At 38.4% G+C, this 16253-nt stretch overlaps 2 protein-coding genes across 15 annotated transcripts in view; one reads left to right on the top strand and one right to left on the bottom strand.

The window, feature by feature from the left end:
* The window catches only part of KMT2E (lysine methyltransferase 2E (inactive)), a 118655-nt gene extending 110764 nt beyond the window's left edge, over positions 1 to 7891 (top strand). For 3 of the 4 annotated variants that reach the window (XM_073328500.1, XM_073328501.1, XM_073328498.1), the window contains 3 exons: positions 3563 to 3651; positions 4009 to 4100; positions 5618 to 7891. In XM_073328500.1, coding sequence (XP_073184601.1) covers positions 3563 to 3651; positions 4009 to 4100; positions 5618 to 7135 — 1699 coding nt within the window. In that variant the 3' untranslated portion in view covers positions 7136 to 7891. Of the gene's footprint in view, positions 1 to 3562; positions 3652 to 3754; positions 3851 to 4008; positions 4101 to 5617 lie in introns of all 4 variants that reach the window. The other variant, XM_073328502.1, reaches the window with a different exon arrangement.
* Positions 7892 to 8473: 582 nt separating this feature from the next.
* The window catches only part of SRPK2 (SRSF protein kinase 2), a 310240-nt gene continuing 302460 nt past the window's right edge, over positions 8474 to 16253 (bottom strand). For all 11 annotated transcript variants that reach the window (XM_073328503.1, XM_073328508.1, XM_073328505.1 and 8 more), the window contains one exon: positions 8474 to 12103. In XM_073328503.1, the coding sequence (XP_073184604.1) occupies positions 11919 to 12103 (185 nt within the window). In that variant the 3' untranslated portion in view covers positions 8474 to 11918. The remainder of the gene's footprint in view (positions 12104 to 16253) is intronic.

Genomic DNA, 16253 nt, shown 5'->3' with positions numbered 1-16253 from the left:
ACATTTTAGTATGTTAGAAAATGGTGAATGATATTGGTTATTTACTGGATAATTAACTTTTTGCTCTTAGTGTCAAGCTGTATTAGGATTGTAACTGGAATTTAATTAAACACACAAAATAATATATCAAATTTATTTTTATTAAACAAAACACCTTTAAATGGTTTGGGTACATCAACTTCATTGTTTTTCCATGAGCTGGAGAGTAAGTTTCCATAATGTATGGAATCCTAAATATTCATAATTTGAGAACTAAGCTTATCTGAGCTCAGGTAAAGAAGCTATAAACTAGGAATATGAAAACATTCAGGTGAGCTCAGTGGATGATTCTGATGAAATACATGATGGTGTGTCTGGGAGTCAGAGGTCGGGACCCAAAGCCTGTGATGACTTTGCTAGTCTCTTGCACCTAGTAGCACAGCCTCTGGGTCCCCCCAAGTGTCAAGCCCTTAATGCAGGTCATGGCCTTTTATGCCATATTTATAAAGCTTGACCTCAAAAGTCAGACTTTTCACCCCAGATTCATTCTTTATATAGAAAAAAGTTAAGTCAAAGTTTTTGATAGCCTCATGGAGTCAGTATATTTTTATTTAAATGTTTTAAGAGATTATAATAAGTTTAGGCCTTAACATATTTTGTTTTAAATTCATATTTCATTTAAAACAGGTTTATTTTTAAAAAGAAAAACGTATTATTTAAATAAATTTTAAAAAATCACTAATTTTTATCCACTCTGGTCAGAGCCATAGGTGGCACCTGGCTAATGAGCTGGAAGCCATGGCTTAGGCTGAGAACCTTATTGAATCCACTGAGGCATCAGCTATAAATGTTTTTGCTTGGGAGACTCTTTAAATTGGAGCCAAACTCAGGGTGATCTCTGTCCTTAAGGGCTTTGAGATCTTTCAGCCAGGAAGGAGATGATGTTGCAAATTAGGTAGCTGCCAGGGACACTCGGTGACAGAAAAGGCTTCAAAGCCCATCTTTCTATCCATGGATTCCTTAGGATAGAATTCCCCCACTAGGGAGGATGCTATAGTACATCATCCTTTGGTAACACAGCAGTAGAGCCCTTTGGTTCTTGAACATTATAGAGCCTGAGGTTACTCTTTTTAACATGCTTGTTCCATTAATTCTTCATCACTTCCTTGAAGGAGGAGTGAAGGGCTGTTGAAGCCTTGGGAGGATTTTGAGAGGTGAGGTTTATGCTCAGGAGTCTGCTCAGGTTTCAGATTCAGATAGCGCACCTTCCTCAGAGGGGAAGGAGGAGGAGGCAAAGAACTCTTATCTTGTGGATTTTTTGTGCTTTCTTGTTTTGTGCTTTCTTGTGGATTTTTGACTCGGGAAGGAGTGTTCTGCATGATCCCCTGAGTTCTTTGCTTTCGGAGCTTCTTCCCGCTCTGCGCTGGGGTTCCTGGTCCATTGTTTCCCTGTTGGAGTTGCAGCTGCCTTGCTCGGTAAAGGACCTCACTTGCCTGTCCAACTTGTAGCTCTGGGACCTAACGCAGTTACGGACAGAAGTCTGGGTGCAACTCACCATCCACCTGAGAAGCCTACATTACATATAGAGCACTACTTGGATTTGACCGAGTGCTTTCTTGGCTGCTAAGACTGTAGTGGAGGCTCAGGGAGGGTTAACTGCCCCAGGGAGCAGAAGGAAGAATGACCAGGAGGGAGAACACTACCTCCACCACCTAAAAAAAACTGGACAGAAAAGTTAAAATAGAATGAGTGGGAGTAAAAGAAAGTGCTATTGTCTGCTGCTATTGAGGCAGAATCTGGCAGCAAGCAGGAACAGAGGGAGTGTTACCAGATCATGTGGTGCTAAAACACGAATCCACTTCCAAGAGCTGCAGAGGTAGAAGAGCAGCCCAGACATCCAGAACTGTGGGAGATGCTGGGCTGCAGAAATAAAGAGTGATGGGGGGGAAGAGAAAACAGGATAGAAAGAAGTACTAGTCTGAACACTGGATGCTGCTTAATTTTTTCCCCATTAAGCATTATTAGAGACCTTTAAGGATATTTTCAGGACTACCAACCAGGCCTACAGGTTACCATACAAACCTAGCAAGGCAGAAAAAAACACGGCTGACTCCAGAGTTCAGATCCAAGGAACAGGTTTATTTCAGAATAGGTACAAAGTGCCAACACCCTAGTGATCAGTTGAGGTATGTTTGGTCAATGATCTTGCTGAGTATATACAGACAAGTTTTTGCCTTTGTTTGTGTATAGTCTTAAGTCTGCGTACACCCTTCTATGCCCAAGATGACACCCTGCTGTCTAGCAACACCCCTCTTTGATTCATTACATAATAATGATTAACAATATTTATGACCAAATGTAAGATTCCACAATACACTTAATCAATACTATCAATCTTAAATATTTGACAAGGACTTTCTTGGTTTATCCTGATTATATTTGGTGGGGACATTGTGACCCCTCATTGTTAATTCATCCTTGTTCTGCACTCAAATATCAGGGATGTTTCAAGAAAAGAAATTAGGGATACTTAATAAGCCAAAAATGTTGTTTTGCACTCCTTCCCAGAAAATGATTATTCAAAGGTTTGATGAACCATACTAAACTATGTATAAATTTATATTGATTATGCATTTGCTCATATGTATTACTAACTAGTATGTGAGACATATATATAGTACATATATGTCACATACTCGTTAGTAATACATATGAGCAAATGCATAATCAATATAAATTGATTATATATATGATCCATTAAATACACTTAGGCCCTTTCATGTGGTAAGTTTACTTAATGATTGACTCACCTCCTTACAAGACTGAAGAAACCAAATGTTTTTCAGAAGCCAACAAGACCACTGTAGAGTAATCCTGTAGATTCACTGATAACTAATCAAAACATTTTAGAATGCAGAGGAAGAGTTCCAGTGTTGTCCATTTCCCCTACCAATGCTTGGCACTGCTCTCAACTCTAGCTAATATGGCTTGGACTCTGCCCAAAAAAACCTGTGCTCATGTAGCACCTTCCAGAACTGCTTTACAAATGACAATGAACTAGTCATTACATCACCCTGTGTGATATTATCTTCTCTATTTTACCAATGGATAAACTGAATGACAGAGAACGAGGCCTAAATTTTCAGAAATGTCCACCAACGTTGGGTGCCCAATTTATCTCAGTGACAAAGCATCCTTCCCTTTCTCATCCATGTAGTTTCTACAGTAAGAAAAAAGATCCTGATCTCTAATCTCTTCATATTAACAGGAATTCTGTTAGTGCTAACTTCCTTTTCTGTTCAGATGAACATGTTGCAGAAATTGTTGAACTTATTCCATATTTGAAGTGAGAATCTATTAAAATGAACAGCCTAATTAACTGATTACATGTTTGTCGATAGGAACATTCTTTGTCTTTTGTGTATACTGTCTATACAAGAACAAGTGAGTATGCTACACAGTATTCTTGCCCAAACAGCTGCTCTCTCACCCTATGTTTGAGTTTAAATTATATACATCCTGACATGTGAAATGTAGAATTAGATCTCTTTAATGTAAAGAATATTTTGTTTGTTTTTTAAAGGACTGCTTCAACTTCAGTGGAACAAGTGAGGGAGCGAAGTTATCAAAGAGCTTTACTTCTCAGTGATCATAGGAAAGACAAGGACAGTGGTAAGTTGGCTTACTATCAGTCCAGAAAATGGATTCATTGAACTAATCCACATAATAGCTCTTAGCCGTTTTAATATTATGTTCAGATCTGCTTCATCTGTAGGACGAGAATCACCTTGTAGTTCATACTCACCATCTCATTCAAATATCATTCCTCAGTTGCAACTTAAGGTCCTTTATTTCACTGAACTAATGGAAGGTCAGTAAGCAGATGACCTCGTATCATGCTTGCAGTGTTGAATCATATCACTTAGAACTTGAAAAATAGTTCTCTGGAGTTGAACATAAACTGTTCAGTAGTGTTTACAAAAGTCTTGTTTATCAAATTTCTACATTTTACTGTGATTTTGTTTGTAGACCCTGATCCTGAAAATCCAGAGTCCACAGCTGAATGTCCATCCCCAGATACTTCTCAAAAGACTTGCAAGAGTCCTTCAAAAGCAAGCAAGGTAATAGAGTGTGTGTGTGTGTGTGTGTGTGCACGCACACACATGCGTAGATAAGATGCACCCAGCACTAATGTGTAGTTTGATTAGATTAGTATGTAGTACATTTGGGAATGTCTTTCTTGATTGTTTGAAGTGCTTTTCACTTAGGTAGTTGTCAAGAACTTTTTTCTTTTACCTGTTATGTATCTGTGTTGAATATGAGCAGCAATAACTCTAGCCAAGTCTCAACCATGTAATATGCCACATAAGACATTTTTCATCTAATCCAAGTAAAAAGTTACCATTGCTTTCATTCATGATAGGGATTCTCAATTGCAAAGGACTTGCCAACACCAACAAGCACATTTAAGATCATTATACCTTAGCATAGTACAAGTGGTATTGTTTATCAAGATTTTCTGATAATTCCAAAGAATAACCAGACTGATTAATCTGTTTTTTATCCTAATTCTCTGGAATATGAACAGATAAAATCTATTCAATCCTCATAGATCATAGGCTCATTCAAATATGGAATATTTTGGCTATCTCAGTTCAATTAAAATTTGGTATGTGTAATGTTGAATGGTAGTGACCAAAGTCACAATTGCAGTGAATTTTTGGGGGAGACAAATTGTTTCAGTGGTTTTGCATTTTCATTTTAAAAACCAAATAGATATAATTTTACAAGGAATCTGAACTCTAATCTTTGTGCTTAAATTCATATTGAAAATAAAGTGTCAGTTTTTTAACAGAGAGGGTAATTAACACTGATAGGAAGAAAATTGCGTGGTAGCTACTGGCATAATATTAAATGGAGGAATTCAGGTTGTAATGTTCAGTCAGTTTGTTCACATTATCCCAGTTTTAAGATTTGAAGTTTGATGTGAAACCTGTAAATTATTTTGTATAGAACTTGAAATAAATCCCTTAGTATCAGCAGTCCAGGGCTTTTATAAATAACATAGATTGTAAGATATTTCAAGTAGTGACGTCTTCTCCAGTGTTGTTTTTTTTAAAACCTGGGATGCTTTGTATGCTGTATAAATAAGAAGTTTCAGTGCATTTTGGTAACACTATATCATGAGGATAATGCTACCATTAAGGAAGCTTAGCCTTCCACCTGTATCTATCGTTTTCTTTTTCTTTTTTCTTCAAATAATGAACATCCTGTGCACCTGCCAAGGAAAACAAACTCTTTTTGATTTCTAAAACACTTACTGGGTGAAAGTTATTTTTAAGAAACTGGTTTTTATATATATATACTTCAAAACATTTTGGGGTAAAGTTACACTGACTTTGTTAAAAGAAAAGGAGTACTTGTGGCACCTTAGAGACTAACCAATTTATTTGAGCATGAGCTTTCGTGAGCTACAGCTCACTTCATCGGATGCATCCGATGAAGTGAGCTGTAGCTCACGCTCAAATAAATTGGTTAGTCTCTAAGGTGCCACAAGTACTCCTTTTCTTTTTGCGAATACAGACTAACACGGCTGTTACTCTGAAACTGACTTTGTTGTTTCTCTTCATCTATCTAGCCTTCTTCACCTGGTCCTGTAGTTTCAGCGCAATCAATTGGGAGAACACCCACAAAACCAGATTCTCACTGGGAAACTGCAGTTAATGCTCCAGAGGCTGAGAATGCGAATCATCCAAAATCTGAGCTGCAACAAAAACAACTGACAAATAATGTCCAAGTACTTTCAAAAACTCACCCATCTCAGTCGCATTTGCGTAGTTCAACAGAGCAACTTTCCCATTCACAAAAGCTGCCTTCTGCACCTTTGAAACTGCACTGTCCCCCTTCACCTCATGTAGAAAATCCTCCAAAGTCATCTACTCCTCACGCACCTGTACAGCATGGTTATCTTTCACCAAAGCCTCACTCACAGCAGTTAGGATCTCCGTACAGACCTCATCATCCACAGTCACCTCAAGTTGGAACACCTCAGAGAGAAACACACCGAAGTTTTTATCCAGCAGTACAGAACCTTCAGCCTGGTAGTCAGCAGCAAGCTAGTGGACAGTTGTTCACCCAGGCACCTTCAGGACAATCTTCAGCAACTTATAGTCAGTTTAACCAACAAAATTTGAACAGCAGTGCCCCGCCTCCACCTCCTCCCCCACCCCCTTCTTCTTCTACTTACTATCAAAACCAGCAGCCCTCTGGAAACTTTCAGAGTTATAGTCAGTTAAAGGGTAGCATACCCCAACAAACTGTTTTCTCTTCTGGACCAAATCAAGCACTTCCTGGCACTACGGGCCAGCAAGCAGTTCCAGGACACCATGTAACTGCAGGGCATTTTTTGCCATCTCAGAACCCCAGTATTCATCATCAGGCTTCAGCATCTGCGGCACCTCCTCCTCCTCCTCCACCACCTGCTCCAGGACCTCATCTTGTACAGCAGCAAAGTTCCCATCAGCAGCATTCTGTAGCACACGTAGTAGGTCCAGTTCATGCCGTGGCAGTAGCCCCTGGATCACACATTCATTCTCAAGCTGCTAGTCACCATTTGCCGCCACCACCTCCACCCCCAGGTCCTCTGCCCCACCATCAACCTCCTCATTCCACAACAGGACATCAAGGTCTGCAAGCACAACACCAGCATGGAGTAAATTCAGCTCCTCCACCCCCGCCACCTCCACCTTCCAATGTTTTAGGCTCTGGGCATCACCCAGCATCAGCACAAGGGATACACCATCCATCACATCAAGGACCCCCACATTTTCCTTCAAGTGCTCATTCAAATGTATCTTCCTATTCATCACAAGCCCCACATCATACAACGTTGGGACCTGGACCTCAACATCAGCCTGCTGGAACAGGACCTCACTGTCCACTACCAGGTCAAGGTCCTCATATCCAACCTCAAGGACCAAACAGTATTCCAACACCTACAGCTTCAGGGTTCTGTCCTCATCCTGGCTCTGTAACCCTTCCTCATGGTGTGCAAGGACCTCAGCAGGCATCTCCAGTGCCTGGACAAATTCCTATTCACAGAGCACAGGTGCCACCAACTTTTCAAAATAATTACCATGGTTCAGGGTGGCATTAAAATGGGACCCTTGCTCCTAAACATTTTAAAAATGTTTCTGTAAGATAAACTGTGTATATTTCATATGTACCTGTTCAAGGTACTTTTTAAAGCTTGTACATGATACTTTGTATAAAAGCAAACACCAGTGCTCTTTCATTGTATTCTTTCCATTTTTTTGCTTTTTTAAAATTCCTGAAAATGTGCTGTTCAGCCAGTATTAGGTATTTCTTTTTATTTTGTAAGTGAACATTCCAGCAGTTTTTTCTGGCAGTAGATTTGATGCTGCATAATCTTTAAATTTTATTGTTGCAGTTAAATTCATTTAGTGAATGTTTTCTATATTACTTTTTATACATATGTAATTAAATAAGTACACTGATAAGAGATGGCACGAATAGGTTTTTCATTTTCTTCTGTCAACAGTTCTTTGTGTGCATATAGCTAGAAAACAATGCAATACAGATTTTTATAGTTTGGCGTGGACATGACTTTTGTTTCATCAGTTATTTACAGAAATGTAATTTAATGTATAGATTGTTTCTAATATCTCTGACAACTGCTGTAAATACTGTTTCTTTTTGCGTGTAAAATTGCTTAAGGCTTCTTTCATTTGATATAGTACTGTACATAATGACAAGTCTCTTTTGCAAAAATGTGTGATCTTTGTGGAAGTAGTACAGTATATGATCTTTAATTTTTTAATATACTGTCACATTGCAGCACTGGCTGGGCATTTTAATTCATGTTAATAAATCACAATTATGTCAGTTTTAACACTGTCCTGAGAGTTGTGTATTTAAGGAAAAAATAAGGTTATAAGTGACTGCATGTCCAGCTATTTAAAAATCTGCCAGGATTGTGAGTGCTATAATTAGAAGTGATGGCAGTACTTTATTTCCTCTTCAAAAATACTCTGAGTTCCCATTTCATGGATATTTTATTCTTCCTGCGAGGAAAGCTGACCAGTTGCATATTCCACCTCAAATTTCATCTGTGAAGCTGTCCATTAAAGCAGGGGTTCTCAAACTGGGGGGACATGAGAAGCTTTACGGGGCAGGTGGGGAACTTACTGTGCACATTCAGAGCTGGGTGGCCAGAGAGCAGCAGCTCCTGGCTGGGCACCCAGCAGCAGTGCAGAAGTAAGAGTGATAATACATGCCACTCTTAATTCTGTGCTGCCTTCACGGCTACTGCTCTCCGGCTGCCCAGCTCTGAAGGTGGGTGGTGTAAACTACTACAGCCACAAAGAAGAGGGGGCAACAATCAAATAAGTTTGAGAACCACTGCATTAAAGGTTAGTGTGTTCTTTTCCTGCTAATCTTAGTGATTAGAGATGAGGAAAAACTACTTGAAATATCAGTGTAGTGTCAGTTTACTGAAACATGTTACATTATACAAAACTAATCCACACAGTTTATGCATTGTACAGGATAATTATTCATACATTGGTACAGTTACAGTCTAGATCCATACCATTCAAATATTGGTTATTCTGATCTTGAAGATAGACCCCAGGAACATTTGTACATATTTTGGTACCTATAGGTATGTTTCCTATTCTAAAAGTTCAAAATAGAATTCCAACATGTATGGTTTGTTAGATTTTTATAAAATAATTCCTGAAATGCACTAAGACATTAAAAACGACCACCTACATTGTGAAGAGAAGACATTTCAACATAAAAATGAAAAATTTATGAACTTTATTACCAAAAGAGAGGAGATGGGTATGTTTTTGTGGCTAAAGAGTAACATGGAGGGTAATGGACTTAACAGAAATGAATAAATACAGCCAGAAAGCTTATTGTTAAAATGCAAGTTCAGTGTTTTAACTTTATATCTAGGATAAGATATCTGTAGGGTAATGAAGATGCTGCAACTATGCTTGAATGTGTGCACAGAAGAAATGTGTGCACCGATTTTTATGCTATAGAACATGAAGACAAGCCTTTAATCATCTTATTAAATACCAGTCTGGTGGTAGGACCAATTATTTCAGATCTTAAAACTAATTCACTTGGCTGTATATAATTTAAAAGTTTAATTAGTCCTGTGAAACTAGCTGAAGGCATGGGGAGTCAAGTAATTTTTCTACTGTAGCTTATTGTGGATGTTAATTTTTTTTCAGGTTTTTAAGAATCAAGAAATTCCACCAGTTTATAAAAAGCTAGTATAGCAGATTGAGTAAAGAGGAACTGTTGCTTTGTCTTTATGTTCAACTGCTACTGGTGAAAGAAGGCATTGGACTGGTAACAGCATTAGAAATAGATTTTCTTACTACTACAGGAAAGGCAATTCAGTTCCATTACTATTCACATCCTTGTATTTTTTTCTCCTGAGTCTAGCAACCAAAGTCTACTAGGAACTGGCTAAGACCATCAACTAATTAAACGACCAGAGCTTTGAACAAGTAACCTCCTTATCCCAACCCTATAGAGCCCCAATTTATTACTTTACTGTGGTGGTCAAAGCCATTGTATTAATAAAATAAGTGAGTGGATCATTAGCTAGCTTGGAAGCAAGAACTCATATTTTGTACGAGACATTTTGTCAATATAAATTGAGTAGCTACAGCTTTTTGAAAGAAATGGGTAAAAGACAGCATAGTACGTGTCTGAAATGGTACTGTTTAAGTTACCACCATTAACTGAATGTTAGGATACCAGTAACTTTTGTAAAAATAGCTACAGTAGTGAAAAGAGCTGTAATATTGGAATATTTGGTTTGGTGCCTAGAAAGTGACGTTTTAAACTAATATTTCAATTCTTAAGTTTTTCTTTCCTTCCTGTATTGAAAATTTATCACTTGTTGCAACAGGATGAACCTAAAGGCAACTCCTCGATGAAACAGAAAATTTTACCTCCTGTCTTCTCTTGCTTTCATTACAGCATTTTGTCTTCACACTATCAATATTATCCTTGCTGCCTTTTTTTTAAAAAAAAACAGCTTTCCAGTATGAAGTCCTTAAGTAGATGCTCTCTGCTCTGAAACCCAAATGTTAGCATTGCCAAATGTGGCTGAAAGTCTCTTGAATAATAGCATATTGTGTTGTACTCTACCAAGAGGTTTTAAATAATCTTCATTTTTAATTATACACAGAAGGGCAAAAAGCAAGCAAAGGTTACTTTAACTTGAACAAGTTCTGTGGAATGCCATTTCTGAGTCTGAACAAGCAATGAGTTAACTGTTGCAGGTGCTATTTTAGCTCTGATGTATTAAGTAAAATATTTTAAGCGTGTACAGATATTTTACAAATGAATTGTCAACTGGCATTTCCAGTATGCTAGGTTAAAAAACCTACTGAGAAATGTGACTATCAAACAGTTGGATTTACCATTATCAAGCATTTGAATGACCAGCACAATGTCTGAAAAAACAAAACACTTTAATTAGACAACTGCAAGCACCTCAAACAATTGGTTATTGTTACAACACAGAGCTATCTTCTCACAATCTAGTTATTGCAAAGGCATGTGAATAAATTTAAAATGGACAGTCAAAAAAGTGGCACCATAATTATGTAAAACCAGAAATAAACTTACATTCACCCCACTGACTTCTAAAAGAGGGCAAAATACGCCTCCATATTTTACATTCTAAAATCTGTATTGCCTATGAATTTGAGTATTTAGCTTTTTTCACCCCCGGAAACATTTACAATTTTGCGTGCAACTTACAAAGGGCAAACTAATTGCTATATATGTCAATTCATGGGGGGAAAAGCTAGTGCAATTCGTTTTTGGAGCATGTAAAGCTATGAATGGAATGAGCATGAACTGTCTCAAACATTGAATTATTTTGTCCTCTAAATTATATTTGCTTTTTGGTCAATCCTTTTCGTACCCCAAGCATATATTATTGTAAAAGATCAGTAATCCTAGACAGAATATTTCCCATGCTCACTTTTAATCTTTTGGGTATAGTACAAATTACAGTGCTTATAAAAAGGCAACACCATATAGTACCATGTCTTCACTATCACATTGTAAGGGAAATTGCTATTTTCTCCTTAAAAGCACTTAAAATAGGCAAAAATTCTAAAAGGGAGTGCTAAATGATAATGCATACTTTATCATTAGAAAGAAGTCTAGCCTTCCTTTAAAGTGCCATTGGTGGAATGAAGTCTTGTAAACCAGAGCCACTTTGTTTATAATCTAATGTACAGGAACTTCTACAAAATGGAAAGTTTACACAAATCCTTAAAGCAGCTTGAAGTCCGCTACATGCAATTTGTATGCTACAAAGCTCTTTAAACTTAGTAGCTTTACTCTGAAATCTGAGTCCCCATCCCATATTTAAATGGAAATAAACATTTACAGGGTGCATTTACATACACTATAATACAAGAATGATGTCCCTTTGTCAGAAAATAAAATTGTACAATTCCTTGCCATTTCTCAGTTCTGACTTGATGTCAAACTTGTAAATTATATAATACTCAGCTAAAATATTTCATCATAAATAGTTACAAAACCTGCCAAAACACAGAGGGATGGGGGGAATAGTTTGTTCAAAAGTTTGACATTTGAATGCCACACAACACAAGAAATGATGCTTAAAGACACGTTAAGTGTTTTCTGAAGAGAGTGGGTCAGTAAACTACCAGCTGAAGACAAGACTACCCTTCCCCAAGAATACAGTGCACAAAAAGCAAAATGTCAAACAGTACCTCAAAGCAAAATAAAGGTCTGAGGATGAAGCCAGCTCACTTGTGATCCTGTTAAAGAATTTGTGACAGTCACCATTTAGGTCCGATGCACTGGAAGTGGTTGCTGGTTCAATCTTACATTTGAAGATTCTGCTAAGAATTCAACCATGGATGCCTAAGGCATTCTCCAGCTGAAGCTCGTTTTTCTGGAACCATTTCTAGCATGGGAATCAGGAAATCTGTGAACTGTGCGGCATCTTCATGAGGCCAACCATATTTTTCCACGAGCACATCAAAGAGGCTCCAAGGTTTTAGCTTGGTAATGTGCCGGAGTTCTCCTGCATATAAAAATGTTCTGTTAGAAAGTTCTCATTATCCTTGATTATTACTTGTTCAGTCTCTCTTCCCACTGTATGCCTAAACTATTTAGTGTAGTATGTTACTACAGTTCTCCCTGAAAATAAACCCATCCAGTGTTTTATTCAGTTGAAAAAAATGAAAAACCTTTCTCAAAGCACATTCTGAAGGCATTATTTCCTTTGAAATTACTATACTAGATCTGAAAACCACTGTAAACATACTTCTATTATGTTCCTACCTTCTGCCTTCTTTTGATAAGAAAGCATGTATTTACAATATACTTGGTGATACTGGCTTTAAAAAAAACCAACCTCGCAAAGAAAAGCTAAATAAAATTAGAGTGAATACTGATAAAATCATCTGCAACAGTGGACGTTTCTAGTATCAAATACAATGAAATGCACTTTAGTTTGGTATCCATAGGAACAGCATGTCCTATTGCTAACACTGTATGCAAAGACTGTCTGAAAGTCATTTACCATTCATGAGACTGAAGCAAAGTAAGGCAACACTTTTTCAGTTTATACTGGTGAGTTCCATGAGTATTGCTATGAATATTATTACTATTTACAAAATGAGAATACCTCGTCTTTTCATTGACTCTGTTTTGTCAAACTGACAATTATATATCATCAAAAAACAAAGCAAACAAAAAACCATCAGAAAGCCCAAATTAAGAATTGACTTCACACACACATTTTATTTGGAACATTAGCAATTGTAGATGTGGTCACGCAAACAACTTTAACTTTGTCCCTTCTCATACTATCTCAATACAGCTTCTTCTCATCTATCCATTACTCAGATACATCACCAGTGACAAAAAACACGTTTCTCTCAATAAATTTGTGTGATGGCATGATAAGGTTTCTGATTGTTCCCATGGTGTCACTATGGAGGCTGAGCAAAGGCTGTTTGCATACTCTGAACATTTGGATGTTTTTGTAAAATGGAGCCTGAATTTGACATGACAAGCCTCAGATTAGTGCATTCTGAGGAAACTGTAACATTCTCTGGGGTCTTTGGCTGAGGGGTAGATACTTTGATCACTAACTCTAGGTAAAAGTTTTCTGCAAGAAATTCTGCTAGGACTTTTTATATGTTTTAAGAATTGCTCAGTGACAGGTATCCATCCCTTCTGCCCTTCCAAGCTCTGACATGACTGGCAGAGCTTGCAAGCTAATCAGAAATGGACCCCATTTTTTCCTAAACTGTCTTGCTTCATTTCCATTCTCCGTACTAATTCCTTTTCCCTGCTGTGCGCCTTCCAGAACAAACCTACCTGCACCCTCTGGGGTTTCCTGCCAACTGTGCCCAGCCTCACGTCCTTTCGCACATGCACCATGCACACTTTTCAAAGCGTGTATCAAACTGATGTGCATGTATTATGCATGCATCAAACTGGTATGTATTATATACACTTCCAAACACAGGTATCGATGCATGCACTTTTGTATTCTCACAAGAATACCTTTTAAATAGCTACATGTTCTCTCGCAAAACCTAGGGCAGGCTCTTCTACTCATTAGGGATGCCCGGTAGATTGAAATTTGAAGTTTTTATGTGAATGTTTCAGAGATACGACAAGTCAAAGTAGTATTAGGAAAATCTATGAAAAGTGAATAATTAGGACATTTTAAAGCATCCCTCAAATTCCTTGTGATGGGTCCCAAACTTTCCAAAAGTATTCTGCCCTAAAATGAGCTGTGGCCTAGGGTTATTTTAGTTTTGATGAAGTTAGGGAAGAAAAAATGATGTTGAAAACTGGATTTGTAACAGGACTGGATTCAACTTTAACTACACCCAGACCAGCACCCCTCCAATAATTTAATGGAAACTTCTTCCCCTTTCCCTTCATTTAAGTACTGCTGAATGTCCAATTTAAACCTACAAAAAGTATATTCATAATTAAAGCTGAAAAAATAATTCAAAAGAATTCCTAGAAATGCAATCCATAACTGTAAGAGGCACGACAAGTCAACAACAATAAAGCAGGGGTTTTATGTAACAATCTCACGAAAATTTCTTTGATCATGCACTTTTTCTTGAAAACACACACATTCCTAAAAACAGACTTATTCAAAAGGTTTAGGACCGATTCTGGAAGGGACACGTGCAGACACACCTGCCAGAAAAGTTATGTACAGCTAGGGATGCATGACACAGAAGTTTTTTGCACAGCCTCGGCTCCCCCAATTGTCTGAAAAGCTTTCTGCAATAGGAGCAAGGGAGGATGTTCTGGTGCAAGGGTCCACCTGTTTTTGCATTATTTCTTTCCCTCCACTCCGTTAAATAGCTAGTAGTATTTTTTTTCCACTAACAACCTCCAAAGGCATACTCAATAGTTATGCTAGCCTAGCCAGCATCCTATGAAACAGATTTAGCTCATGAGGAAATGTAGCCTTAGTAAATACCAGTTCATCCACAGAGTTTGAAGAGAAGAAAAAAGAGAGAGGAGACTCCGACCTTGAACAACGCAAAACTTTTTTCAGGTTCTATCCCAAATACCCAGTCATCTTCAAGAAAAAAATATCTACCCAAACGGTGAATGGAGGCGGATTCTTTAATGGAGAGGGTCAGGACCTCTTAGGAGGAAGAGTGAGATGCCTGGCACTGAGGGGTGACCACACTGAGACCATGGGTCATGATGAATAAAATCAATTTAATTAAAGTGTTTGTAGAACCCTAAAGGACAGGGGGCAATCAACAGGGATCTTCAAACATGTCATCAGATTTGATTGAAGATCTGATGACTGCAGCACAAGAGGATCTAACTTATAGACCTCCTCACGTCCAAAAGATGGCTAGCATAAGCAACAACCCCAGGCTAAGTCAATGGATCCATCCCAACTGATTCAAAGCCTGACCAAGAAGGTTCCCAGATCCATGCACTTGCAACTGAAGTAGGAAGAGTCACAGGGGAGAAATGTAACTGCTGGGGCATGAAGATTCTAAAGATGATGACCTGCAAAGCCTAAGAGCTCAACACTCTCCAGAACCTCAGCTGAAACCAAAACAGGAGCTTGATAACAGTCTATCATCAGTACTGTGAGCAGAAGAACCAAGAACAAATCTCCTTCCAGACCCAGAGGACTCTAAGTCAGAGACAGAACTTTTCCACTTCTTATAGATAAACAGCAACTTGGCACTGAAGTCACTCAAGATCCATATGTAGGAATGGTTATGAAATTAAAACAATTAGTTTAGTTAAGAAAATAATGTCCGCTTTATGCTTTGTGGCTAGAAAGGAAAAGGCCCCACTCAGCAATTAAAAGAAAGCTGTGACAATAATAAGAGGAAGTTACTCACCTTGTGCAGTAATGATGGTTCTTCAAGATGTGTGTCCCTATGGGTGTTCCACTGTAGGTGTGTCTATTGATCAGAGATTAGGCGGATTAGTTTCAGAGTAACAGTCGTGTTAGTCTGTATTCGCAAAAAGAAAAGGAATACTGCCACAAGTACTCATTTTCTTTTTAGGTGGATTAGGTTTCCCTAATCCCTGTACTATTGATCAGAGATATTTGGTAGCAGTGTCCGTTCAGCCTGCACATGCTCTTTCCCTCCCTTGTGTTGTGCCTTGAGGCTAATTAGCGTTGCATAGGCAAACCACCCTCAATTCCTTCTCTACCACAAAGCCTCCATTGAGAACTCCAAAGTAGAGGGGAGGAGGGAGGGTTGGGGAGCACCAAGAGAGGGACACATCCTGAAGAACCATCCTTACTGCACACAGTGAGTAACTTCCTCTTCTTCTTTGAATAATGTCCCTGTGGGTGACTCCCGAGCAGAATCCCCAGTGGGAGATTGGGGCTTCGGAGTCGAGTCTGTTATGGATGAGAACACTGTGGAGCTGAAGATAGCATCGGAAGCAGAGTCTCCAGTAATCACACAAGTGTTCTGTGAAGGTATGAGCAGATTCCCAAGTTGCTGCCCTACAGATTTCTGAGATAGGAACAGTCTTGAGGAAAACGACAGAGGTGGAAACCAACCTCATCAAATGTGTGCAGATTATGGATGGAAGTAACACCGTGCAACCATGACAACAGTGGTTAATACAATTGATACTGCGTGCAGATGTGATCACCCCATCTCAAAAAAGATATATTGGAATTGGAAAAGGTTCCGAAAAGG

The sequence above is a fragment of the Lepidochelys kempii genome, chromosome 1 (genome assembly GCF_965140265.1).
Source record: "Lepidochelys kempii isolate rLepKem1 chromosome 1, rLepKem1.hap2, whole genome shotgun sequence".
Classification (NCBI taxonomy): domain Eukaryota; kingdom Metazoa; phylum Chordata; order Testudines; family Cheloniidae; genus Lepidochelys; species Lepidochelys kempii.
Note: the sequence above shows the minus strand (reverse complement) of the source record. Positions and strands in the feature narration are given on the sequence as shown.